We start from the raw sequence: 27,895 nt of genomic DNA on the forward strand, positions 1-27,895 counted from the left end.
TCTCTGTAGTTTGTTGAGGGTTTGCAAACAGAGTTTTTTAGCCATCTTAGAATACCAGAGTAAAGCCTTGGGCTCCAAGAGAAGTAGCAGCTTTGATTTGGAGTCAGTACGTGGGTTCTGTGGTATATATCAATAACTACCGAGCTCATTAACAGGAGACACAGTTCCAGAAGAGCAAAGGCCACTCCAAATTTACCTACAATTAGTGGATTAAAACCTAGAACTGGGCTAGAGAGAGAGTTCAGTGGTTAAAAGTGCTTGCTATTCTTCATGAGGACCTGTATTTGATTCTTAGCACTCATGATGGTTTTTAAAACTGTCTAAGTTCAGCTCCAGGAATCTGACACCCTCTTCTGACCTGTATAGACAGACCCTACACATGACAAACATTCACACAGACACTTACACATACACATAAATAAAAACAAATCTTACACAAACACACACCAACAAAAACAACCCTTAGAAGTCCTGATTACATTTGAGTCTTTCCTTCCTTTAATCTCCCCTTGCTCTAAAAAGAGATGGCTAAGAGTCATATCCAAATAGAGAACAGGAAGGGAAAATCTGAGTTTGGAAGGGCCTGGGAAAGAGAACTTTGTGGTAAAATGATGTGGGATGGAGACTGGGATGAGAAAACCTGACTCCAGCCTGGTTTCCTTCTCATGCAAGCAGACACTATTTAGATAGCCTATTTTTTTCTCACTTTAGAGTCCTTTGGGAATGGAAAGATTCAAATGAAATTGTCTTGGCTATAACTTTCCCTAGGGGTAGAGAGATCAAAAGCTAGAGGGTCCCCAGAGGCATTGAATGCAATAAAGAAGGCATGATACCTGCTTTCTCGGTCAGCATACATCTCCATGTGCCGAGGGTTGATGGTAGGGTCAATCACAACCCAAGAACCACCCCGCAGCTCAGCTTGGGGCGGAATGTAAACCATAACAGGCTGGGAACATTCTCTCAAACCATCCACAATGTAAGCGCCAAACTTGAGCACTTGATCATACATATCTATGGAGAACAAGACAAATTAGAAATAATCAAACTTCTCTTCAAAGCAGATACAGAATACAGATTATGACGGAACACTGTATCTCCATGGAAGAAGTGACAGGACTGAGAGTTCCAGCCACCAGGAGTCCTGTGACAATCCCAAAGACAACAGAGATTGGTGCATCCGCTTGTACCCCACTCGAGACTTTAGAGGAGCTTCAAAAGCCCAAGACAGAAATTCAGTCATTCATAAGATACATTATGCAAAGCCCACGATTAAATATCCATTTTATACTCTCCTTGCATTTCGGTATTCAGGTTTCACCACATTAATTCAAACTTGCTCTACAAACGTTACGTATTTTTCATGTCAATATGTGATCTCTCTCACTACATTAAGTTTTCTGAAGAAAGGAACTATTCTAGCTTTTTTTCAATTCCTTTCACGATTCTTAGAGTACAATGAGTTCTTAAAATATTCAGCTAAAAAAAATGTAAAAAAAAAAAATGCAGCTAATGGCAATGGGCCCTGAAAAAAATTCATCCTTAAAAGCTGGAGCCAGGGGTGTTAGGGCACACCTATAATCCCTGTTTTTGGGAGGCAAAGGCAGGAGAATTGTGAGTTTTAAGGCCAGCCTGGACCACAGGATAAGTTTCAGTTCAGTCTGAGCAACTTAGTGAAACCTTGCTTCAAACATAAGATAAAAACTGGACTTTTCATCCTTGTATACACAAAAAGACCTGCCCAGTACTGAAACATACTCAGGGCTTAAAGTCAGTACTGAATGAGTGAATGAGCATACATACTTTTGAAAGAACGTAAAAATTATTTAGTAATTGTACTTTTATACAATAACAGTGAATAGGAAATTATATATGCACACTCACATATGAAATCTCACATGGCCACATGAAGAGCCAACCTTTCCATTCTGTTCGAGAATACTCAGTAGTCCCCCAAAGGCCAGGACAAGCTTACAAAGACCTTTGGTGCATAAATGAGCAAGTCGTTGGGATCAGCCATTTATTTCCCAGTATTTTATGGGCTGCTTCCCATTTCCCAGCTCCCTAAAGTTTAAACATTGCTAGTGTTAGGGCTCTGATTCCAGACATTTAATGAGTACTTCAGTGGAGCCACAAAGGATCCTTCCCAAACAATAAAGACAGGTTCAACCAGGCTCCACATTTCCTATCCAGACAGGACTTCAATTTGGAATAAATCAATTCTGAAGACCAAGGCAAAGAAGCATTTTTCAGGAAGTTAAGAGCAAACCAAATAGAAACTTCCATTGTAGTTACGAGCAAATTAAATTGCCACTTTCTCCAGAATAAAAATGGTTCTATATTCAGAACATCAGTGAGCACAGCTTACTTCGAGGCATATGCCTTTGGTCATTGCTCTAACCTGGCTTATCTGTAAAGACTTCAGAAATTCCAAGTTTCTCCAGGATACATTTCCTAGTCTGTGTGGAGCATGTATGGTCATATACTCTGTATATATGGTCAGAGTTAAGACATTTATTTCTTTGGGTGGAAAGCAAAGTCCAAAAAAAATTTACTGCTAATTGCACAACTGCTGTATGAAGAGCAGGAATAAAGGACTTTAAGCACTTTACACTAATTCTGTGCTTATGAAAATAATTGCTCAGTTCAAATTATTTTAACTAAATTAATTCTTTAGTGGATATTTCAACCAATGCTACATAATAAAATAATTGTGTAATTAGCAGTACATTTTTCAGTATTGCCAAGAGAACAGTTTTAGAACAAGCAGCAGAAAGGAGCTTGTTCTTGGTATATGCACTGAAGAGAAAAGGAAAGTGTAGATAAAAGATGAAAATAAACAGAAGATAGAAAAAAAGTCATTTGACTTGATAAAATTGATATTACAGGTAAATGAAGACAGTCTCCAGTCACTTTCCTCATTTTTGTTAAAAGTGAATTTATATAAAAATTTATCTTGTTAACAGAGCTATTCTCAAAAGGGCATTCATTTAATACTAAAAAGAGACCACCTGACTTCACACTATATAGAATTAAGATAAAGTTAAGTGCAGATTTTTCATTTTTTTTTTGTGAAAAGGATTTTGATTTTTCCTTATCATCTGGGTAGATTACTGTATACCAGGAATCATGACTGTACACATACACACTCATGTGCCCAAGTATAAATGCACAACATTAATAATCAGAGTATTATCTTTTTCCTATATCCATGTTATAGCTAGTAAAAGGAAGTTTAGTTAAGTAAGACTAAATGACAGAGATGACATTCAGATGCAGTTTTCCTTTTGAGATAGGGTTTCACCATGTAGCTAGGCTGACCTTGACCTTATGATTCTACTGTCTTTGCCTCATGATTGCTGAGACTGCAAGTATGCATTTCCATGTCCAGCTTCAAACGTACATCTTACAACTTTAAATTACCATTCTATTGCCTCACTTTACTCATTCTTACTGTTAAGAGAGAGGGTGAGGCTTAAGAGGAATCTCTAACATCTAATGGCTGACTTCACTAAAACCAGACGACACTTGAGTGATTGAACCTATCTAACTGTGGTCTGGATTTCCTTTATGTTCAGAGATGTCAGGAACTGTATTGATGGAACTAGCAGTTATGTGAAGGATCCGGCTGCCAAACAAATACCTTTAGGTACTAAAACTGACATAGAAAAGGGACTTTAGGCTTCTTTAAAGCTGCCATGCTTAGAGCTAAAATAACACCTTCATGTCCTCTAAACACCATCTCCCCTGGAACACCAACAGACTCATAATGCATTTGTCAGCATCCCCTAACAGGCTATTCAATATAAATACAAAGCATATTCTACAATTAATATGTTAATACTGAATTGCAAGTTTCCCCAAACCAGGTATTTTCAAACACTGATCTGACATACAAATGTCTGAAATGCCTTCATATTTCAAAACCAGAGTAAAAACTTAGCTAAGAATATCGGGGGGGGGGGGATCTCCAAGGGTTTATGCTGACTGGAGTCAGTTCAGCGAAATTTAAAGTCATGTATGTGCTTGCCATTTCTGGTGCCTGAGAAATGCAACTGGACTGGAAATGGAAATATTGATCCGTTCTTGACTGGAGAGGAAAGAGCTTTCTAGCATCCTGGAAAAGTACATCTGCATGAATGGTGATCACACCCAGCACCCAGGCATCATTTCTGCCTGAGGCCTTCATTGTTACACAACATGGACAAGTTGTGGCAGTCACAGGTACCAAACAAGGGAGGGGGTATGGGAGTATTTTCATAGTGCCCCATACTCGCAAACTGGAACGGATCTTATTGGCTTAGGCAAGATTATATTAGGCAGTGAGGTAAACATTAGGCATACACAAGCTGCATATATGTAATGTCTCTCGTGAGTTCATTATGGCTGGCGGACATTGTATTTCAACATCCAAATAATGAGACTTTAAAATTGACTTTCATTCCAGTTAAAGTTTTCAATAAATGTATTTTTTTATTGTTATTTATAACCTGTCCTAGGAAAAAATAGTAAGTATAACACAAAAAGCCAACTGAGAGTGACCCTGTAGCACCAGCAGTGAGGCGGCTTAATATCACTGGGATTTGCATCCTATCAAGCTATTCACACTGAGGCTGGGACCCTGGTGCTAATTTCTAGTAAATTTCACGCTTGATGTCTCCCTGTTGTGGGTCATTGCCGGTTCGTCTAAATAAACTGCTTCCAAATGGCTCTTCCATCTAAATATTCAGCCAGTTTTTATAATTTAATTTTGCATTATGCTGAATAGCCTTCCGGCCAGATAGAACTCATTGGAAAAAAAGCACCAATACCATCTTGACAAGCTTTTATTTATTTATTTATATTTTTTACTGCTCGAATTAGACCTCCTAGGCCGACTAGTAAAGAGTTTTTTTTCCCCTCTCCACTAATGTCAATTTTCAGCATAGCAAGAGCTGTCTCTAATCTTTTCCTACTCATTACACACAATTTTGGAGTCATTTTACCCACAGTGCAGTCGGCTCCTGGCTGTGTGTTTGTGTGCACTGAGGGATGGCATAATTGTTTATTTTCCCTCCCTGCATAATCCCCAGCCAGTATTGAAACCAAAACTGCAAACATCTCCCCAAGGGATGTGAAGAATGACAAGAGGCTCTTAGTTTAGGTCCCTTTACATGAGATAATATGTGGGAAACAGCCGGACCTGTATGTACACAGGAGAGCTTGTTCTTTCCCTTCTTGATTTCACACAGATCTCGATCTCCCCTAAAGTCTATCTGTCTTATATGATGTGTAAATGGATGCATCACACCAAAATTAAGAAGAAATAACCTTGCTCTGGACTATATTAGGCCAATAACTAATTTTCAGGAAGAAGGAGGGGATGGCAGTTATTATTTAATGAGTAGGGTTTAAGTTGAAGATGGTAAAGTTTGGGACAGAAGTAACACTAATTGTTAAACAGCACTACCAATAAACTGTACACTTAGAAATCATTAAGATGAGGATTATGTATATTTCACCACAATTAAAAATAACTTTTTTGAGACAAGAAGTTACTGTACAGAGCAAACTAATTTTGAATTTGCTGTAACGTTGACAGAACAAACAAAAACAAAAAATCATTTCTGAACTCTAGCTATTTTTTCCTGCAATAACTACGGACATTTCCAAAGGAGGGGAAAACAGACAAGTGATAACTTTCTCAAGATACCCAGGGATGTTCCAAGTTGACTCATTTTGTTCCTGGACTCTGGTCAAGAGAGAGAGAAAGAGAGAGAGAGAGAGAGAGAGAGAGAGAGGGAGGATAAAGGCACTCAGGGAGCAAATCTGGCCAACACAGTTGGATCTTGAACTCATGGAAAGGACAGAATTGACTCCGTAAAAGCATTGTGGTGTGTTTATATGTGTATGCATCTCTCTCTCTCTCTCTCTCTCTCTCTCTCTCTCTCTCTCTCTCTCTCTCTCACACACACACACACACACACTTAAAAAGAGAGATGGATCTACATTTTTCTATCAACTCTGTCATTTTTTTTAAGCTAGTCACTTAAAGAGATTTACTTACCCCAAGCCTCAACTAATGTAAACTGCAGACAATAATTTGACGTGTCTCTTAGAGGTGCTTGTTATGATTACAGGGGGTGACATGAAAGCAGTTAATATAGCTTCTAGTGTAAGATTCATTAACCCTTCCACACCACACTGAGAACTGGCTATGTAACCCAGAATGGCCTCAAACTCATGTTAATTCTCCTGCCTCTGCCTCCCAAATGCCTTCAATGAATCTTAATTTTGTTCTTAATGTTTCAGGCCTTAGTCACCAGTAAGGGACTGATGCCAAAACAGGCAGCAGAGTTGAAGCTTTTAGTAGAAGTGACAACTCTGACCTCTAGGTAAGGTAGGACAGACAGGTGACTCCCTGTATTCTTAGAGCTCTGCAGTGAAGTCATTAAGGAACAAAACCACTGAATTCTCAGGTCTCGGCGTAAAATATACTGCAAAGGAAATGGGACCAAAAGAAACTGAATGCTAACTGGATCTCACATGTATGAACAGAAAGAGTGCTAACAACCCCCCATCCCAGCATTCACGTGATATCCTCTCTTGAATACCCTGGTGTTTTGCTTATATATTACAGCTTTATCATGCTACCCAAAGAATGTTTTTCTTGACTCATTGAAGCAATAACTGTTTCTGAGTTTCTTCCTTTCTTCAGAGACAGCTAACAAAGTTACACATAGGAATTCAGTAAAAGTGTGTAGGGTTGACCTGATTAAACCATACATTCCTTTTCTCATGGTATTTTCATAGATGATTCATCTTTATATTAAAAAAAAGTACACAAGCGGCTGGTAATATGATTCAACAAGTAAAGGGGCTTGCTATCACATCTTAACAACTTGAGTTGGAATTCTAGGACCTGTACGATGAGAGAAGAGAACCAATTTCTGCAAGTTGTCCTCTGATCTACCCTCCCCACAACCAAATATAAAAAAAAATTAAAGTGTGTAAGTGGGGCTGGAGGGATTGCTCAATGGTTAGAGCATTTATTTCTCTTTCATAGTTTAGTTACCAGAACCCACATCTTGGCTCACACACATTTCTAACTACAGTTTGAGGGGATCTGACATGCTTTTCTGGCCTCCACAGGAACCAGGCTTATGTGTGGTGTATTTAAGGATAAAATAGGCAAAACACCTGGACACATTAAAAAATCCCTTTAAAAAGCATAAGCATTAAACTGTATGTATAGTCAAAGCCTTCTCCAGGCAAAGGGATACTTCTCTAGTAAATATGGGCTTTTTGTCAAATGCAAAAACCAGTAATAACAGCTTTTCATTTTCTCAATGAGGCCTGGCAAGCGTATGTCATAGGTAAAAATTATGAATATCTCTCACACACGGCTAGTAACCTACAAGGGAGAGCTTTCTCAGGCTGTTCCTCTCTCAGAAAGCTGAGGTGCTCCTGCTCACATCTTTGTGCAGGCTCTCTATGGAGAGCTCATTCCTTCCCATTTCTACGCTCTCAGCAATCTCAATCACTCCAGCATGTCAGCTCCTTCCATTTCCCCAGCCCATCTATTCCTTTAGAATCCTGAGGTGAATGAAGAATGCACCCACCCACATATTCTTGCAGCCTGTGGGTGCAGATGCTGGCCTTTGCACAGTTATGGGTGTCTGTCCTTAAAAGAGGCAATCCTTCTTGTCTCTCTCTGGACTGTCCACAGTGTCTCTGTTCATGGAGGGTTCTTATTTAATGATGACACTGGCTGCCTAATCACTAAGAAATTCCCATGGCATGGACTAGAGCCTTTATACTAATGGTCTAATCTGCTGGAGCCACAGGCCTAAGGCTGTTGGTGGATAATAATAAAAGATACTACAAATTGCCACAAAGAATGACCAGTCTCTGGTACAGACTTCCTTCATTTTTTCCAGTTACTGCTAATTTCTGAACACATCTTGGTCATCGGAGCCTGTCAGAGAGTGATGTGAATGAAGACCATGTGCAGAGAAGAGGGTGGGAACCAGTGAAACACTACTTCCCAGGACTACCAGAGCAGTTTAACATCTACCTATGAAAGCCAAATCTTCAACAGTAGTCTACCTACACAATACTAGATTATTCTGGAATTTTTTTTATAAAATTAGAAGACATTATCTTTTTTTGGCAGGTGGAGAAAAGGGAGATGTTTGAGACAGGGTTTCTCTGTATAGTCCAGGCTATCCTAGAACTTGATCTGTAGATCGAGATAGTCTCGAATTCAGCTATCCACCAAGCCCAGCTTAGATGACATATTTTATTGCTCCAGTATCTCAAAGGGAGCTGTCAGGTCACAGGTGACAAGCTGTTAGCACACCCACAGGATCTCTATTACTTATACTCTGCCAACAACCTCTTCCAACACCCTTCTAGTCTCTGCCTAGCGATCACTGATACCCCCTGGAACCCAGGGCAGACCAGCCACTTTCTTCCCAGCCCACCAGTCACCTTTCATCCCACCAGAGAAGCCTCTCCAGTTGGCAAAGACCATTAGAGGTAGACCTTCACGGTTGAAGTCCTTGATAGCCTGATAGGTCTTAAATGCAGAGTCTGGGAACCAAACCTGGCCAGCCTGCTGGATTATCTGTTGGGGAGAAAGTCAAAAAAGAGACAGGGTTTTTCTATGTAGCCAGTTAACAACAGTTTGAAGGACAACCTCCCCCTGCTGATCAAATGACGTTTATTAAAAATAGTAAACTCAAGATCAAACCAAGACTGTTGTTCATCATGAGGATGATCCTTGAAGTGAAAAGAAAGGATCCTGGCTCCCTAACCCTGTTAAACACTCTTCTCTTGGGAGCCTGACTATACATTAGTCCTTAGACAAAAGGAGGAGTTGAACTGCTTCTCCCAACCAGTAATAAGAACCCTTTTCAGAGGCAACTCAATTATATTACTATCTTTTTCTTTCTATTCTTTTATGTATGTATGTACATGTGGGTGAACATGTGAGTACCTATGTGTGCATGTACGCGAAGGCCAGGAATCAACAATGGATGTCATTCTCAGGTCCCATCTACTTTAATTTTTTGAGACAGGGTCTCTCACTGATTTAAATTTCACTTAAGTAGGTGAGGCTGGCTGGTCAGTAAGCCCCAGGAATCCCCGTCTTTGCCTCCCCAGTGTTGGGATTACAGGCATGTGCAATCACATATAATCTGTTTTTGTTTTGTTTTGTTTTTCCGAGACAGGGTTTTTCTATGTAGCTTTGGAACTTGTCCAATTCGCTCTGTAGACCAGGCTGGTCTCGAACTCACAGAGACCAACCTGCCTCTGCCTTCCTAGAGCTGGGCTTAAAGACATGCACCACCACCACCCAACTGGAATCCTTCTTTAAGGAAAATAAAAGATGGGGGCTGTAGCTTCCACATCTGGCCTTCTGGAGACTGTGTGTAGTTCAGAAGCTGGACCAGATGAGCATCAGTGCCCACTGCCTTTGTTAGACTAGCGCCCCAACAAAAGCAGACTGCTTTCTAGCATCACTAAGACTGCTACAGAGGTTTTTTCATATAAAACTTCTGCTTGCAGTGATCCAGAGGCATCTTGAAAGTGATCACAGTGTTCTGCAATAATTTAAGGTGGCTGCCACCCTTCCCTCTAAAATCTGGTGGCTTGTGATACTCTCAGGCACTGTAGTACAAAGGTACTCCAAGCACGGCACAAGATGTATTTGAGGTGACCAACCTTGGCTTCAGAATCCAGGTTTGCAGGATCAGCTGGAATACTGAGTTCCACGGTTCGGGTTTCTACAGCAACTACTCCCACAGGTATTCCCCCTAACCTGGGGGTGAGGAGGGAGAGACAAGCCACACAGGAACACAATGCATGTTACTATAATAATGAGGCATTTTTTATTCATACACAAACATTGAGGGAAAACTGGAAGCAGACAGCAGGGGTGAGTTTGCTGCTTCTAGGGGTTAAATGTGAGACTTCTGGGGGTTGGTCTTTATTTCACAAATATGAAGGAAAGTCCCTTCACACTCACTCATATTCTAAAATGCCCAACAGGACAAATTCAAACTGAATGCTGTATTAGGGGAGCCTCAACAGCCTAGTGCAATGTCTACTTCTGTGGTTGTGAAATGAAACTTCCCAGTTTGCTGTTAATCAGCTCTTTGATGGTGGGACAAAGCCTGAAACTGCTGGTCTTATGGGATAGAGCTATGGTAGTTAAGAAAAAACCACTGCCCTTCCTTCAGTGGAAAAAAACAGAGACAAAAATATTTAGTAATAATCTTGGTGAATTCTAAATCAGAATCAGATACTTAATTTGAAAGCTATGTTAAGATTCAGAAGTTTGAAGCTTCTGCCTATATATTCAGTAATAATCTTCCATATCGGTCCTCATTAAGATTTCCTAGAAGTAATCAGAGATGAAGGGAATAAGGAAGAGAAACCAAGAGGGCGATGCCAAGTGTAAAGTAAATCCTTTACTCTGGAAAATGTGACTATCTTTATTCTGTCAGTTGCTTTCCTCTGGGCTGGGCTGGGCTGTGTTATACTCTCATTCCCTACATTGTGTCTGTAACAAACTTTTCCATGAAGGATGGTCTTTAGCTATTACATCAACTACTGGAAATGGATTCTTTCCATCACAAGAGATCTAACTGGAGCTGAGTGGAGACCACCCACCACCCTCTTGTCACTTGCCTGCACTGAATCAGAATCAAAAGCTCTCTAGACAACCAGACAACGAGCAGGATGTACACAGGAGGGTTCAGAAATATTTCTGTTCACAATGATTAACACTCCAACAAGAAACTTGTAATTGCAAAAGCCACCCTAAATCGGGAACTTATAACTTATATATTAGGGCCCATGTGACCTAATAAAGAACATCTTTATCCGAGTATTACAGTTATTTATTGAAGTTGAAAACAGCTCAGAACAACTTCTGTTTTCTATTATACTTCATATAAATTTTATCAGGCTAGCACATGAAGATGCTACATCTTGTTTTATAGTGTGTCCCTGGACAAGGTGCCATGGAATAATAAAAGACAATTTACAGCCAATAGCACACATATTCCAAACATACATACCAAAGATGAGTTTTGGCAGCACTTACAGTAACAATCCCAGAAGAATACATTTATATTTATTTCTTGAAATGCCACTGCCTTTGAAAGAAGCTAGCTCCATTTGTTTTATATACTTCTGAGCATGTGTATGTGTTTGGAGTAAGAAGCCCAGAACTCATCAGATGGAAAGAAAGGAAAAAGTCAGAGTGAGTGTTGTAATAAACAATAGCTGAGCTAACCAAAGTCAAGCTCGACTGGTCTTGGTTGCAGAGTAATCCCTATTCTAATCTTAAGGGTAAAACATTGTTCTCTCATATCCCACAGGAAGGTCTTAACAACCCTAGCAAAAAGTTCGACTTTGGAAAGCTTAAAGACTGTCATGTATTTTATATACAGGAAAAGTGAAACAGAATAAACAAAAACATTGATTCTCATATAACATGAGACCCTGTAACTAGCTGTATGTTCCACTTCCTCAGCAGGAATTTTACCAACACAAAGTAATTCTCATAGGGATGCTGTAGCTAGGGGTGAGAGAAAGGACCTGACACTTGAAAGAAAATGAGCAGCTAGTTTCCGAATTCCTGTCTCAGATGACTCCTATTCAGTGTCACAGTGGAAGGCCCTGTCTGTGGATTTGCCATCTGATGGCTCCTTGTCACTGGCTGCATGAAGCATGCTGACCTGATGTACTGAGAGAACCACAAAGCCTAGAATTATTTTCAAGGCTAGCATCTAAATCTCAAGCCAGTGTGGCATGTTGGAGAATCTTGAGCAGGTGCCTCTTTTCACCAAGATAAGAAAAACTGATTGTCCCCTGGAGGAAGGTGAGCCCCTGATTCAGGTCTCTCAGGCAGCAGGTCTCTCCTGCAGCGTGTCTGCAGCACAGACCTAGATTAAGATCAGCCTTGGCAGGTGCTCGTTATAGCAAGCACGACAGATTATTTTGCACAGAGCTTGCTGTTGAGTGAAGCACTTCTTAGAGTGGGTATTAAAATTTAATAAAAACTTCAATTTCCCACTTGAAAAATATGGGTATCCAAGCAACCTATGCCAGCTTATTTTACTCACTCCTGTTTCAGATTAAAAAAATTTTTTTTCAACTCAAATCTGATTCTATTCTAATACAATGCAGTATTATAAGTCATTTCAGTAGTCATGATGTCAGAAAGAGACTCCTCTCAGGGTACACAAAAAATCATGTGGTGCCTGCTCCTGAGAGAAAGCGGTCTTGGGGGGGGGGCTTGATTGGTGATGGCTATTGTAGTGCAGCTTTGTGGGTCCCAAAGAGTTTCTCTTGCAGAAGTATAAAAAGGAAATACTGTCAAAATCAGCCTTCAGATTAAGTACATCATTAGAATGACACACTGGACAGCTACAGGGACCAGCAGACTACCTTGGCTATGGCTACCATCTAATACTTTTAGAAAACCCAGACAACGCTTCAGTGGTAAACGCTATGACCGTTTCTTCCCTAATTTTACATCGGAAGAAAAAGTTTTCAAAACAAAAGAGGTCTTACCTGGCTCTACCAACCACCACAGTCTGTGCCCAAGGTTGCATAATCTCTGAGAAAGATCCATAGTCAAAAAATCCACTCAACCATTGGCCTTTCTGGGCTGTGAAGGAAAAGGGGTGGGGTGGGAAGGAAACGAAGAGCATGAAGACAGTCTACCTGCTGACATCGCACTGGGATGATGAGTTTAAGGTGGGATTTGGGAACTTATTTTGAGGAGTTTGTTGTTTCTAACCATATTATAACAGATGGAAGCATTAAACAACTGAGTATTCATCTGCCTTCAAAAATCATTCTCTATTTCATTTGCTAGTCTGCATGTCATTTATCAGCAAAAGCATCATTTATTGTTAAACGATGGGGTTCAGCTAGCAGAGAGTTTGTGTGCTTTTAAATAAATAGCTTGGCTTTTTTCAAGACACCACAAACATTTGTCAAGAGGCAGCCAAGTCATTAAAGATGTTTTTAAAATGCTTATTTCTATTTTAGAACTTGATTGACAGTTTTGTTTGATTTCACTGATTTTCTTTTAATGGGAAGATGAAAACATAAGTATTAATGATTAGATGAAGACTCAAACTTAAGGTAAATAAGAGATTCAGTCTCTCTGCCAGAAATGCAATAATACAGATTCACTTTATTTATGGTTGACAAAGTATAGTCCTTCTACATGAAGGGCCATGACGACACACCCATGACAGAACAGAAACATAATGGTTAAGATATGTACACTTAAAAAAAAAAGATACACACACTTAATAACATCACTTCCCTTCTTCATCTAGCTCCATATACTGGCAAGGCATGTAACTTTCACTACCTTAGTTTAAGATAAAACTTTTGTCTCACAGGCTCATAAATGTTTGACCAAGAGCCCATAAAGGCTTCTGCAAATAACTGTTTTCTTGTTTGCCCTCTCAGCTCACAGTTTCTCAGTGATTCTTCTAATTTGAACATGGCCCTCCACCCCCAAAACCTAAAGTCCAAAACCAATTAAAAGTGGAGATCTGAGCAAGCTAACCTCTGCTGACTTAAACAGGACGGAGAGTGTTTTATCAAGACTAAACTTGTAATTACTGTGTTCTACATTCCTTGCCTCTATGGCCCCAGTGTAAAATGTGATCATCCATTTCAAAATTATCTCCCTATCGTGAGCCCAAAGCCGATCGTTTAGATTCTGGTCTCGTGTTTGGCGTCAGTTTGAAGAATATCACGGCACTATCTCCTCTAATAAATGACTTTAACTTTTCACCTAGAAGATATCTGCTTTAACTTATCATAGGGAATCATCTGCTTTCTTTAACGCTTCCACTAAATTAAAATCTGAAGTCACTCGATTTGGGAGCGAGTGTTAGCTGCACCTAGACAGCAGGATGAATTACTAGAGAGTCAATGAAAATATATTATCCAAAACACTAGAAAACTTAGCTTATCACAAATTTCATTTTATTCTGTATGTCTTATTAATAATGACCCAGATAATGCCCACTTCCACATGTACTTCTGTTTACCTTATAAAACAAAGGTGTTATGCTTTTTGAGACAATCTTATACAGGCTAGACTTGAACTTGCAATCCTCCTGCTTCGTCCTCTTAAGTGCTGAATTAAAAGCATATACCATTATGCTTTGCAAAGGGCCCAAATTCTGGTTAAGGTTCTAAACCAAACTGGTTCTAGTTTCATCAAGACACTGAAATTTTAACTTTATATGCCTGGGTCATTTTATGATATTTACTTTGATAATGATGATTTGGAACTACAGAATTAATTTCAAAATCAGAACGTTAACTTGTTTCAAAACACTGGGTTGCAGGTTAGAAGGATAGCTAAGTGTTAGAATTCTTGCCTGGTATGCCTAAGACTCTGGGTTCAGTTTCCAGTTCCCCCACAACAAAACTGCCCTGTCTTACATGGTGATTGAGGAGGAAGGGACCATTGGTTATGCTAGCTGGACTTGATGGTCCTACAAGGAAGGCCACTCACTCTAGCTCAGGGTATACCTAGATGTCACTGAGGTGCTTCCCTATATTTCCCAGGAGAATACCCACTGAGCTTTGCTCTGAATTTAGATAAGACCCACTTAATTCCCAGAAAAGTCCTGGGTTTTTAAGGCCAATCACTATGTCAGACTTATGGTTCTCACCAACATCATGTATAAAAATAAGAAGAAAAGATGACTTTGGTGATTTTTCTATCTATGTAAGAAAAAGCAATTTTAATAAGGTTAATAAGAGAAGACATAGAAAAAAAGAGTTATGGCTATAAATTAAAGTGTGGTTATAAATTAAAACTAACAGAATTCTCTTAATTTTTCTAGAATATCTACAATTAGACATCAAGATGAAGCATCAGCATTAAAGTAGTAGAGTGGGACCTTGCAAAAATAAGATTATATATATGGAAGTGCTTTTACATCAGACTCTACCTTGAGTGGTCTCTACTATATCTTCTTTATGAATAAGGAAGACTTATTATAGCAGAATCACAATTATCCTTAAATTTAACAAACTTTTAAACAGTTTAAAAATTTTTTTACTTTATATGTACAGGTGTTTTACCGGAGTGTATGTCTGTGCACCAGTGCATGCTTGGTACCCAAGGGAAGACAGAACAGGGAGTCTGATTCCCTTGGGTCTGGAGTTACAGGAGGTTTGAACCACCATGTAGGTGTTGGAGATTGAACCTCTGGAAGTGGAGCCAGTGCTCTTAACTGCTAAACCACCTCTCCAACCCCCTACAATTAATTTTTTATTTTAATATGTACAGTATTTTGCCCACATGTGTGTCTGTATGCCAGGTGTGTATCTGGTGCTCAGGGAGGCCAGAAAAGCAAGCTGATTCCCCTGCAATGGGAGTTATAGATGGTTGTGGGCTGCACCGTGGTTTCTGGGAATTGAACCCATGTCTGGAAAAGCAGCCAGTGATCTTAATTGCTGAACAATCTCTCCAGCCCCCGAAACCCATTCTTTTATGTATAGTATTTTAAAAATAAATAGTAACAATAAACACATGACATAGGACAAACACTTCCTAACACCATTTGGTCAAAATAGGGGTTGGGTACAGGGGTGGTTCATGCCTGGAATCTTATCAGTTGGCAGACTCAAGCAAAAAATTTAAATAAAAGCCAATTTGGGCTACATAACAAGTTCCAGGCCAACTGGGGCTACAAACTGAAACCTTATCTCAACAAAAAACAAAGTAAAACAGGCCACTTGGGGTTTTACAAAAGGAGATTTTCTACAACTGCCAAGTGGATTGATATAAATTTAGATACATAGAGATATTCATTTTTTCTGCAGTGTGTAAGTGTGTGTATGTGTAGGTATGTAGTGTTTTGTGGCATGTGAGGAAAAGAGGACACCTTAGATGTCATCATCACTCAGGTGCCATCTACTGGCCTGGAACTATAGTACACAAGTGGGATGGCCCTGAGGATCCACTGATCCATCTGTGTTGTCCAAGTCACCTCCACCCCACTCCCACCCCCAACCTCCGCCCAACGCTGAGACTACAAGCACATGCTACCATGCCCAGCTTTTGAAAATGAAGGTTCTAGTGATAGAACTCCAGATTTAGAAAAGCATTTTACTATCAGTTGTACTGTTGTAACCAGTATCATAAGAAGAATATGAGGGTGGTAGTCAGCAAAAGTTTGCTCAGAAGAGTAGAGCTTAATTCTACATTTAGGGTTTAGAGACATTTTCTCAAGACTACTCCATTAATCTGTCTTCTCCCACCATTTGTTTTGGAAACATGGTTTAACTATGCATCTAATGCTATCTGAATCACTATGTAGCCCAAGCTGGCTTTATACTGCTGGTGATCCTTGTGCCTCATCCTCCTAAGTGCTAAGACTGTAGGCATGCACACTTACAGCCGACTCAATGCTCTTTTTAGACACTAGTTGGCCAGAGTCTGGTCCTTAGCCATGGATGTAGCTCAGTGATAAAGTGCTTACCTAGCACAAATGAGGCTCTGGGTTTGATTCCCCAGAATCCCCAAGACCACCCTAACAAAAAGAATTCCTAGTCCTTTAAAACTGTGATTTTATCACTTATATCAAATTAAGCCTTTTAACCCACTAAGTTCCTTAGTAAAAGAAGGTATGAATTAGTGGCTACACCAGCTATGACTAAATGAGTGAATGATAAAGCTCACTTTTTTCCTGTTTGCTCACAAAGATTTTGTTTTTTTACATTTTCTTCATATATTTTCTTTATTTCTAGATATTCAGCAGCAATTTCTTAGTAATAGGCTTTTGTGCTGGGGTTGGACAGTGACTAGCTAGAGCTCGATGGCCAGAATAACATGAGGTCCTTAAACATATACGTACTTGGGTGAGGACGGCCTGCCAGCATCCACCGAGGATCATATGGGGCCTTTGTGGGAACAAACTCGATGATTCTATCTATAGGATCCTTGGAATTCAGGAGAGGAACTGAACTATGCACGCTCTAAAGAAAGATCGGAAGAGAAAGATTACACCCATCAGCAATGTCAGTTTCATACCTCAACTCAGTTCAACAGCTCCAAAGGCAGCAAGGCCTACTACAGAACTGCACCCATTGGTCCTGGTCATCAAAGCTGAAGCATACATTATGTGTCAAGGAACATGCACAGTTCCCAGTTCTCATTTAAGAGCCTGACACACAGTGGTGCATTGTGACCTGATTCACTGTGCCTTGCTCTTTGGGAAGCAAGCTCCTGGAGCACAAATGGCTACTACAGGAAGGAAACTCATAGCGATGAGGAAGTCTTAGTATTTGGGGATGTGAACATATATATGCCATGAACGTATCTGTTGCTAGAAAACAGTGGGGCTTAGTGAGATCCAAAGGTATTCTGAAGGTAGAAGGTAAAAAAACAGCTTCAAGAAAAAGAAATATACAGGTTTCAGAGAAATACTTCATTAAAAATTGTTCAATGGGGTATATCAAACACATTAAGCTGTGGCAGAAATGGAGGGAAGGGCTCACCTTGGGCATGTATGACAGCCATTGTAAGACTGTGAAAACTCCCTCAAAGTCATCACAAACAGTGCAGTGGGTGACCCCGTTGTTGTGCATGATCTGGATGCCCCCAAGCTGATTGTTGGAGGTATACACTTCCCGACCAAGGACCTAGACAAACAAGTAAGTAAAAAGACATTTGTTTCTACAGATATAACAATGTATATTCTTTCCTAATTCTCACTAAAATGTGTTTTTTTTTTTCTTTCCTCCACCAGACAAAACCAAACCCATTTTCTGTGCCCTGTTCAGAGGGATCTCTTTTCTTAAAACACAAAAAAAGATCTTCAACAATTACATACACTGTTGCAGTTCTAAACCATCAAGCTCTTCCTTTCTAGAAGCCACCACAGACACGTGCAGAGGACTTTAACGCTGAGCTGAACTTATGGTAGGTAGGCTGGGACCCTGGGGCACTGACTACATCTTCATATACAGGTCTGGTAGAGTTATACATGTACACACACACACACACACACACACACACACACACACAGAGTGTATGTTAAAGAAATGCTATGGGGTTGATGCCTTGTTTTTCTAAAGGATTAGCTTTTTCCTTACATCTGATTTTTAAAGTTGGCATACTATCTCCCTCCCCTATCACTAAATGAGACAAAATCCTGAAGCAGTTCATGACACACAACAAACCCCTAAGACTCCAGTTTCTTTGTGTGCTGGGTGTGAGGCTGTGATTTATTTCCCAAGCCTGTTTCCCTCTGAGGCCTCACCCCAGTGTCTCTGGAGGACTTTACCCTTGTCAGGCTGGGGGCACTTGCAAATGGAAACTACAAAGTTTCCTTTAAAGAAGAAAAAAGAAAGAAAAAATATTCTTGGACTTGGAAATTGTAGGGTTTCATTTCTTTCTGAAGATTGGTTAATAATTTCTTCCAAGGAGGGAGGTTTTCTGACCCAGCAGATGGAAGTCAGGCGGTCTGATCACTGACTATTGCAAACTGCTGAGCGGGTAGTAATTGCCAGTCACCTAGGTAGCCCTGGAGAGCGCTACACAGTTGTAGTGTGCTCACTGTATGTTCTCTTTCTGTTCACTCCCTTCTCTTTTAAAAAACAACAACATAAACTTTTTTTCTTACTAACTTTTATTCATTTTAGCCTCTTGGGAGAACCTAAACAAATTAAGGGCCAACAAACTCTGCCTATGTATTTTCAATTGGCCCTTTCTTATTAGCAGCTTGGAAGGGTTCCTCTGCATGTTGGGTCAGCCCCCTACATCAAGACCTTCCAAAGACTGAGCAAGTTGGTGACCAAAATAATAACCTCACTGTGATCCTGCTGGCCTTGGTACCATTTAACTTCAGCTAGGAAAGGCATAGTGAGTTTTCTGAAAAGAATATGGAGAGCAAAATTGCTCTCCGATTACTGCTTTCCTTGATAAGAAAGCACAGGGAACAAGCCTTTCCAGGCAGCCCTAAGCCAAGTAACATGCTGGCAGTTCCTTTGAGGGAGCCAGCGAACAGGGGAGACCATATCTGACCAGTGGGCTGCCATCCTCCTCTCAGTCTGTCTTTAATCTTAGTCCAGGCACTGCAGCTCTTTTCTCATTCTCCTGCTGTCTCTTTCCATTTGCCCTCTCTCTGACTGATACACTGATCTCTCGGTCACTTGGCTTTCTGCTCCACTGAATCCATATTACTAATAACACCTCCGCCACGGCCAGTTTACCTCATGAAGGCAAGAGCACATCATTACAAAATAAACTCATAACTTTGACATTCTAGCAAATACATGCCGTTTGTTATTTTTATGGCTTTAGTCTTTCTAACAGGCAGAGGGCATTACATACCTGTTTCATTTATATCTTTAAGCGTGCGTGCACACATATTCTTGCACATGCACCAGGAAACAAAACAGAACAAAAAACCAAACCAATACAAATTTCTAAAGCAGTCAGTTGATAGGGGACTCTGGTGGAGGCAGAAGGTCCGTCATTCAGGGAGGCCATGCTCTGATCCGACTCTGGTTTTATGGCTGTCATAAACCCGATGGCCCACAACTGGTCCTTCTGGGACAGACTGCTTCTCTGCTAGAAGTCATTCAGTGTGATCAGCAGTATTTTTAATTATTAAAATAAAATTGGAAAGGAGAAATGAAATAAAAAGGAGACACTGTGCTGACCCTGAATATCTGATATTCACAATTTATGTCATGAGCCAGATATTCCCTGTTGCATAGGAAAGAGGTATTTTTTGTTTAGAAACATTTATTTTGGTCCAACTTCTAATACTTAATGATGTCTAACTACAAGAACATTGGGCAGTTATGAAACTAGCAATGAGCCAATGAAGGACCAAGCTCAGACAAAGGAACCTAAGCCAATCAAGAACAGCTGCGTTAAGTGCATCATCTTAAATGTCTTTACCCTCTTTTCAGTGAATTGAGGAGGGCATCCAGAACCAGGCAACTCCCAGAGAGGTTCAGCCACTTACTATACTAATTGTTAATTTTTAATTCTACACTAATTGTTATTTTGAACCCGGCACACAATTCTTTGAGCCCCAATTCTATACTTTCAAAGTAGGAGCAAGATTCAGTAACTTAGTACATCTTTTCACTTAAGCTCTGATGCTTTAGAAATGTTTGGGAAAGCAGCATTTCTACATTTCTTTTCCTCTGAGTTCCAAAGAAACCCTAGAGCTCACCACAACTGTACTAACAAATGCTTACTACCTGAGAAAATTCATTTAATTTATTAATAAAAGAGAAATCATAGGACAGACTAACAGAGCATCCAAAGAACCCTGTCTGATCAGTGTTAGCTTTGGGAAATAGGGGTGGGGTAGATATGGAAACATAGAAATGAAGCCCTTCCTTAACTACAAACAAACAGCAACAATCATAGTTACTCAAAAATCAAAAGAAAAGCGTACCCTTGGTTATCATCAGCTGCCTGTACGTTTGGAGTATGTGCCAGTGAGATGAGAGCTCTCATAATAGCTACTGATTTGAAGGGGTCATTGCTGACTCAAGTGGTTTTAATGATTTCAGAATACTTACAACGAAAGCTCCAACCAAGGAAGCAAAATCTGAGCTAGGACAGATTCTATTCTGCCCAACTCTGAAATGATTATGCAGGGATAGACACAAAAGTCCTAGCTGGCAACTAAAAAATAAAAAGCACCCACAAGAAATCACTGTTTTTCTCAATATGTAGGCCTACAACCCTTGAGAAAAAGCTGTGGGTCAACAGTACTCTGTCATCATATTTTCATCAAGTAAGTAGGCTTCATTTATCACTCATTTAAACTTTGACAGAGGCATATCTGTATTAGTCAAATCCTTGCAATGTTTTTGGTTTTTGAATCATTCCCCTTGCATTTTCTACTACATGATATAATCTTCTAATTTATTTGTCTAACAAGCATCTAAACCACCATTGAACACAAGAGACATTCAAAAGGGCATTCCTGAGACCACCTTTGTCCTCTAGTTCTAAGTGGCCAAAGCAGTTCTATGAAATAAGAAAAGCACCATTCCAGGGTCCTTTGCTTAGGAGTGCCAGGCCACAGAACCAAAAGTTTAAATCTGAGAGCAAAGAGGATCTTTATCCAGTCTTGCTATATACCTAAGCTTCACTGAATGCTCCACTTATTGTAGCTGGCAGACCTACAAATTAAAGTATCTCATGAAAGTCAGTGATTAGCAGAGATGCAGTTGTTAAAGGTTTCACCAACGGTGCTATAGAGCCTGCAGAAATGCTGAGATGCCTAAGAGCTATAAACGAATGCAGTCAGACATTCAAAGGCTGCTGTTGCTGCTGCTGCTGCTGCTGCTTATCCAGAGACACTGCAGACAGCTCAGGTTTACCACAGCTGACAGGCAATGAAAACAGTCTAATATACCGCCTGCTCTCACCCTTAAATCCCTTTTTGGAGATCAAGATAAACACATTCTTCCTTTTCCCAGTGCTCCAGACGTTTGACTGAAGTGGCAGAGCACTGTGAGGGTTTGTGCAAATGAAATCACTATGTAATACTGAATCTGTATAGTATTTACTTGTCAGGATATGTGTCAGTAGAGGTATTGAGATTTCCAAGTTTCACTGATGCAACTTGTCTCAATTTTTAAAATATTGCTTTTATCATATTATTTTAGGGACCTTTAGAGTTGTATGCAAACATCTGCAATCATGTGATAATATGGAAAATAATGATGGTGCATATCAATTAATAATAAAAAAGAAATCTGTGTGTTTCTTCCCTTTTTAATAATCTTTGGAGAGTCAGGGCATTTACTATTTTAGCAGGGAGCACAAAATTCCTCCAAACCTGACAATCAGGCTACACAAGTGGAGTCCTTGATGCAATCTTCTCATGGTATTTCCATTTCCCAGAAGGTAAATTTACTGAGCAATCATCATCACTGGATGTCATGCATGATTCTAGGTATTAAATCCACTCTGGGATGCTATTGATAAAGGATTGGGGAGGGCAGAAAGACATGAGCAAAAGCAGATAGGAGTAGGGAAAAAGTGGTTAACAGGGACAAAAGAGAGGGAGGATGAAATAGAAGGAGCAAAGGAGAGAAAGGGGGAAGGGGAAAAAATGGTAACAATAAATCTATTCAGTGCTGTTAGCATCCTCCTTGACCTGAGAGAACTACATTTTTAAAAGCTGACAAGTAATTCAATCTCCAATTAACGATTCTAAGTGATGCTGCACATATTATTGTGTAAATGTTTCTCCAGATATATATCAATGGATGAATGGAATTAAATTTCCTGGGAGCAAGAGAAAATACCTCTGTGACCAAAAATATTTGGATGTTACAAAATACATAGCTAAAGGGTTACACTTCTTTCTATAACTCTGCTGTCACTGCTAGTGCTGGCAAACTGGAGAGCCAGCGGGTAGCTGGTGGGTTAGGCTTGGGGCCAGAGAAGAAGCTCAATGATACACATTGTTGGGTAGTGGGGCTGATTTGAACCATAGTTTGAGTCAAGATAATCCCCTTGCAAGCCTCAAAACTCTTTCAATAAGAAACAAATTCTGATGTGATTGAGTTTGCTGAAGAGCAAACTTGGGCAAAGAGATTTGCTACCAGTGGCAAGAAAATAATTTGATTTTGTTTTAAATCTACTTTAAAACAAATGTCTTGCTATGTATCCCATGCTGGCCTCAAACTGAGCATCTTGTCCTGGCTTCCTTAGGGTAGGTATATGCCATCATTCTCTAACAGGAAAGTATTTAGCTACAAGGACATTGAGATACAGACCAGAAAAAATATTGCAAGACCTCTGCTTATTGAGAACACAAGCACAAACTCACCAGCAGGACAATGAGGATTTGAAGGTGGAGTGGGTAAGAGACAGAGACTGAATTATAATGAAAAGGGATAGAGAAGTTTGCTTGTCAAATGTGAGAGAAAAGGCATAGGCTTCCGGATAGAAAGCTGACTGCCAAAAGAAATCACTTATCCCAGGGATCCATCAACTAACTACTCATTTAGCTAGAGACCTGAAAGTACTGACAACAAATCAATTCTAAATATGGAAATACTTAGTATTTTAAGTAAGTCTAGTTTAGAGTCAGGTGAGGTGACTCATGCCTGTGATCCCAGTCCTTGGGAACTGGAGGTAGGAGAATCTGGAGTTGGTGGCCAGTTTCAATTACACAAGGTCCTGTCTCAAAAGAAAACCAAGGGGGTGGGGAATAATTGACGTTTAATTTACATGTAACGAAAGTGTCCATTTATGGTGTAAAATTCTATGACATTGACTGCGGTGATATTTTGTTTGTGCTTTAACAAATAAAGCTTGCCTGAAGATCAGAGTGTGGAGCTAGTCACACTAGCTAGCCATAGAGTCCAGGCAGTGGTGGCGCACACCTTGAATCCAAGCACTAGGGAGGTGGACACAGGAAGTGATATGGCTGGGCAGAGAGGAATATAAGGCAGGAGGAGACTGAAGCGCAGCATTCACTCTGAGGTTTCATAGAGACAGAATTTAATCTGAGGATTCCTAGAGACAGGATTGCCCATTAGGTCTGAATACTAGTAGAGGTAAGAACTAGTGGCTTCTATGATCTTTCAGCATTTATCCCTATAGCTGACTTGGAGTTTTTATTATTAAGAACAATTAGAATTCACACAACAATTGGCAAACATAAATACTGAGACAAAACCAGTACCACAATGACATGGGATCATGTCTACCATCATGCTCCCTAGTGCCCTCTGCCTACTCCTAACAACCACTGACTTCATTTCTGCTCTGCTTGCTTTGCCTTTTATTTATGGCACATAAACAGATTGAGAGTGTGCAGCATTCGGAACCTAGCTTCTTATGGGTATCATAATGAATGCATCATATTCATTCATACAGTCCAAGTGTAGGCAGCTCCTTTTCACAGCTGGGCACCACAACTCATTTGTTTGTCGGTTTGGTAGGCATCTAGATTGTTGTCAGTTTGAGGAGAGATTATAAAGAAAGCTGTCACAAACGTTTGGAGACAGTTAACTTTTGGATTGAATGGTAAGTGTATAGCTAAGTTAATAAAAGAAACAAAACACAATTTCAAAGTAGCAATACCATTTTGCATTTCTTTCAATAGTGTACAGAGTTCTAGCTATCCTAATCTTCATCAGTATTTGGAATTTGTCAGTTAAACATTTAAAAAAATTGCTTTTGGGGGGGGGGAATGTAGTTCAGTGGTAGAGCACTTATTGAGCATCTTTCAGGCTTAGGGTTTGGTGCCCATCACCATAAACAAACAACAAAAAGCTGCTATCAATTATGGGAAAAAAAACCATAATGCTGTAAAACTTGGATTTAATTTCCCAAATGTGTGGTGACAAACACAATTTCATGTACTTATTTTCCATCCTCACAGAGAGTCTACTCAAATTTCTTGCCCATGTATTTAACTATTAGGTTGTTTTCTTATTGAGTTCTGAGAATTCTTTGTATATTCTGGATTATGTCTCTTATCAAACATGTTTTCCACAGATATTCCTGTAAATGAGAAGTTTATTTTAAATACCATGACATCAGGAATCATGATATCTCTACAGCATAAGAGCAACTTTACAGAAAACAGAAATGCAATGAATGTATGCCACAATTCCAAGAACCACATAGAAACTCAACACTGACAAATTTGAGCAAGTTGAGCTACTAGAAACAGAAGTCTTATGCTATAATGTGTAGTATAAAAGGGAAGCAAGTGATTTGTTCCTTTTTGCTCTCCTTGGTACAGGTGCTTGGTAATGTTTGTGAGCTGTTACTGGTTCCTACCTTGTCCTTTAACATTTATTGTTTTTTGGTGTGTGTGTGTGTGTGTGTGTGTGTGTGTGTGTGTGTGTGCGCGCGCGCGCGTGCGTGAAAAGAAACCTGTTGGAGTCAGTGCTCTCCTTTCATCATGTAGGATTGGGGATGGAAATCAGTTCCTTAGACTTGGCATCAAGTACCCTTACCAGCTGAGCCATCCCTCTAGACCTCTTCAAAAACATCTCTACATGGGCTAGTATTAAATCAGTAACTCTAGTCATATATTATCAGGGCTGCTCTAAGTTGTATAAACTTGCTTTATTGAGAAAAGATATCTTATCAATGAGTCAGGTAGAAAATGAAGGTATCCAAAGGTTGATTACCTGTTAAGATGGCCTATCATGATATTTGCATCTTATGTTATTGACTAAACTGGGGTGAATTCTTCCCCTTGATAACACTGGTCTTTCACTTTTTCAGATATGCATGCTATTTTAAAGGATTTAAATCCTCGGCATCAAGACATCATTAAAATTAGGAATTGGTCAAGACTCAAGCACAAGAACAAGAAGCTCAGGCATGGTAATCTGGAGTTCAATCTAAAAAGCTCTTCAAGCTTCTCTCATGATTCACCACTCCTGCCTGTGTACATTAGCTGATTAGACTGTGTGGTGATGGCCACTCTGAAGGAAAGGGGACATAGATTTGGATCCATGCACAGGGGACATCTCCTAGAATGATGAACAGCCGGGAGTCAGATTTCTAAACAGTCTCGAGTCCCGAGTCTTTATCATATTCACACAGTAGTCCGTGCACAGCAAGGGCTCAGGTCTGTCTTCCTTAGAAAAGACTGGAGTCCCTGCATTTCTAATCTACCAACATGTGCAGTTCTTGCACTTTTAATTTATGGGCATTGGGGGGCACCTCTGACTTGGGAACATATTGGCTTGGTCTAATGCTTGGAGATTATTAAACTTGGAGCTGTGTTCCACTATCAGGTGTACAGATCTTTTATTTAGAAGATATGGTGCTCTAAATGCACAAAGAGCTCCCTGTCACCTTCACATTAAAGCCCCTAGTGCCTGGTAAATGGAATTATATAGCTGTCATCTCCTTTCCCCAAAGTTTTAAGAGTACAATGGGCTCATTTTTTCACACTCCATCCCAGCTTCAGAACTAAGAGACCTACTTTGTATTGATTTAAGGTCTCAGAAATAAATAAACCTGCTTCACTGCTGTGATTCACAACAAATTCATGATACACTATTGCATGATATATTTCAAGCTCTGGCTCCAGCTCTCTTTTTCCTCTGGTGAGTGATGGGGGAGGTGGGAGGTAGCAGGGAGCTGCAAAGCTGACAGCCTGATGGTTATTGGAGATGGCTGAGGACTGCAAATCCAAGAGGAGACACTATTGGAGGAATACAGGATTTTTAACAGTGAGGCGAGGGTGAGAAGCTAATTTACTTGATTTCCAGGCTGGGGTTGGGAAAGAAGAAAGGTTGAAGAGAGAGGAGAGGGCTAACAGGGTAGTAAGCTTCAAGTGAAGAATAATCTGAAATAGAGCTATGAATATGTATAGAAAGAGAAAAGTGAAGAAAACATACCAAACAACGGTGTAATGAAAGGATGATTAGAGAAATAAGGAGCTGAGGACAAGGTTCTGCTTAAGAGGATCATGTTCACAAACCTAAGTGGGCACTTAGCTTGAGTTTAGGGGAAATGCTTTACTAGCAGCAGGAAATGAAGAGACCCTTTTGAACTGCAGAATGTATGAAGTAGAGACTTTTCTTCATTTCACACTCAAAAGACACCCCCGAATCTTGGAAGGTAAAATGGTTATCCTGGGGATGGGGTAGAGATACATCAGAGGTTCACATATATAAGATGATTTAGAGATTGCATTCTGAAGTGAGGGTATAAATTCTGGCAGGTTAGTTTTTGTTTGTGTACTCTCAAGGCTTTTTGTGCCTTCAAACTATGACAGTTTTACTAATTCTACTAAACACTGTACTCAAAGTATTTTAGCTATTATTCCTAAAGGACTATCCCCTAGCCCTAAGTATGACTTTTGACAATGTAGCTGATAACAAAACAGAAGGAAACTGGGCCCCCAAACTTCTGCATGACACTGCAGGAGATCCCTGAGTCTCTGCGACACAATTAACTTTTAACTGTTTTCCTTCTCTCCAGGGTCTCACCACATAGCTCTGGCTGTCCTGGAATTCACTACTTACCAAGATGACCTCAAATTCAAAAAGATTCAGCTGCCTCTGCTGGGATTAAAGACATGAACCACTATGCCCTTCAAGATAAATTAATTATGTAATTTTACTATTATATACCATAATATGTAATTTTTTTAAAAAAATTCCACTCTTATAACCCATTCTTTCTGTTCTAGCCTAACATAGTTCCCTATTTCCAGACCAACACACATCTTCATAGCATTAGAATATTATCAATTAAAAGGAATTTAAGAGCTCTTTTGGACTTCCATCTTAAGGTAAACAATATATTATATGCTTCCCATTTTTTATTGTTGTTGCTTGTTTATTTTCACAACATGGTTTCTCTGTGTAGCCCTGGCTGTCCTGGAACTCACTCAGTAGACCAGGCTGCCTCGAACTCAAAGATCCGCCTGCTTCTGTCTTCCAAGTACTGGAATTAGAGGTATGCACCATCACTGCCAGTTTAAGCTTTCCATTTTACACAAAGGACTAAAGTCCAAAGTTGCTTGTACAATGTAGACTGAGCAAAAGCCTTTTTTTTTTTTTTTTTGGTTAAAGGTTTAGTTAAAGGTGTGTTGGTTAGTTTTTGACAACTTGACATAAACTAGATTCTCCTGAGAAGAGGAAATCTCAGTTGAAGAACTGCCTCCATCAAATTGGCCTGTGGGGATGTGTGTGTGGAGAAATTTTGTTGATTAATGACTGCTGTGTCAGGGCCCAGCAAACTGTGGGCAGTGCCACCATTGGACAGGTAGTTGTACATTGGACTGCACTGTACAAGAGAGCAGACTGAACAACCTATAGGGAACAAGCCAGTTAGCAGTTTTCTGTCCAGAGTTCTGCCACTGCTTCTGCTTGAGTTCCT

The 27,895-nt window shown here is 39.9% G+C and overlaps 1 protein-coding gene across 4 annotated transcripts in view; it reads right to left on the minus strand.

Moving 5' to 3' along the window:
• Positions 1-27,895, minus strand: part of Acaca (acetyl-CoA carboxylase alpha) — a 261,557-nt gene that overhangs the window by 22,244 nt on the left and 211,418 nt on the right. For all 4 annotated transcript variants that reach the window (XM_048446706.3, XM_048446705.3, XM_085695587.2 and 1 more), the window contains 6 exons: positions 17,542-17,685; positions 16,899-17,019; positions 12,568-12,664; positions 9,706-9,802; positions 8,470-8,605; positions 834-1,011 (listed from right to left, as the gene is read on the minus strand). In XM_048446706.3, the coding sequence (XP_048302663.2) occupies positions 834-1,011; positions 8,470-8,605; positions 9,706-9,802; positions 12,568-12,664; positions 16,899-17,019; positions 17,542-17,685 (773 nt within the window). The remainder of the gene's footprint in view (positions 1-833; positions 1,012-8,469; positions 8,606-9,705; positions 9,803-12,567; positions 12,665-16,898; positions 17,020-17,541; positions 17,686-27,895) is intronic.

The sequence above is a fragment of the Myodes glareolus genome, chromosome 9 (genome assembly GCF_982192425.1).
Source record: "Myodes glareolus chromosome 9, mMyoGla1.1, whole genome shotgun sequence".
Taxonomy (NCBI): Eukaryota; Metazoa; Chordata; class Mammalia; order Rodentia; family Cricetidae; genus Myodes; species Myodes glareolus.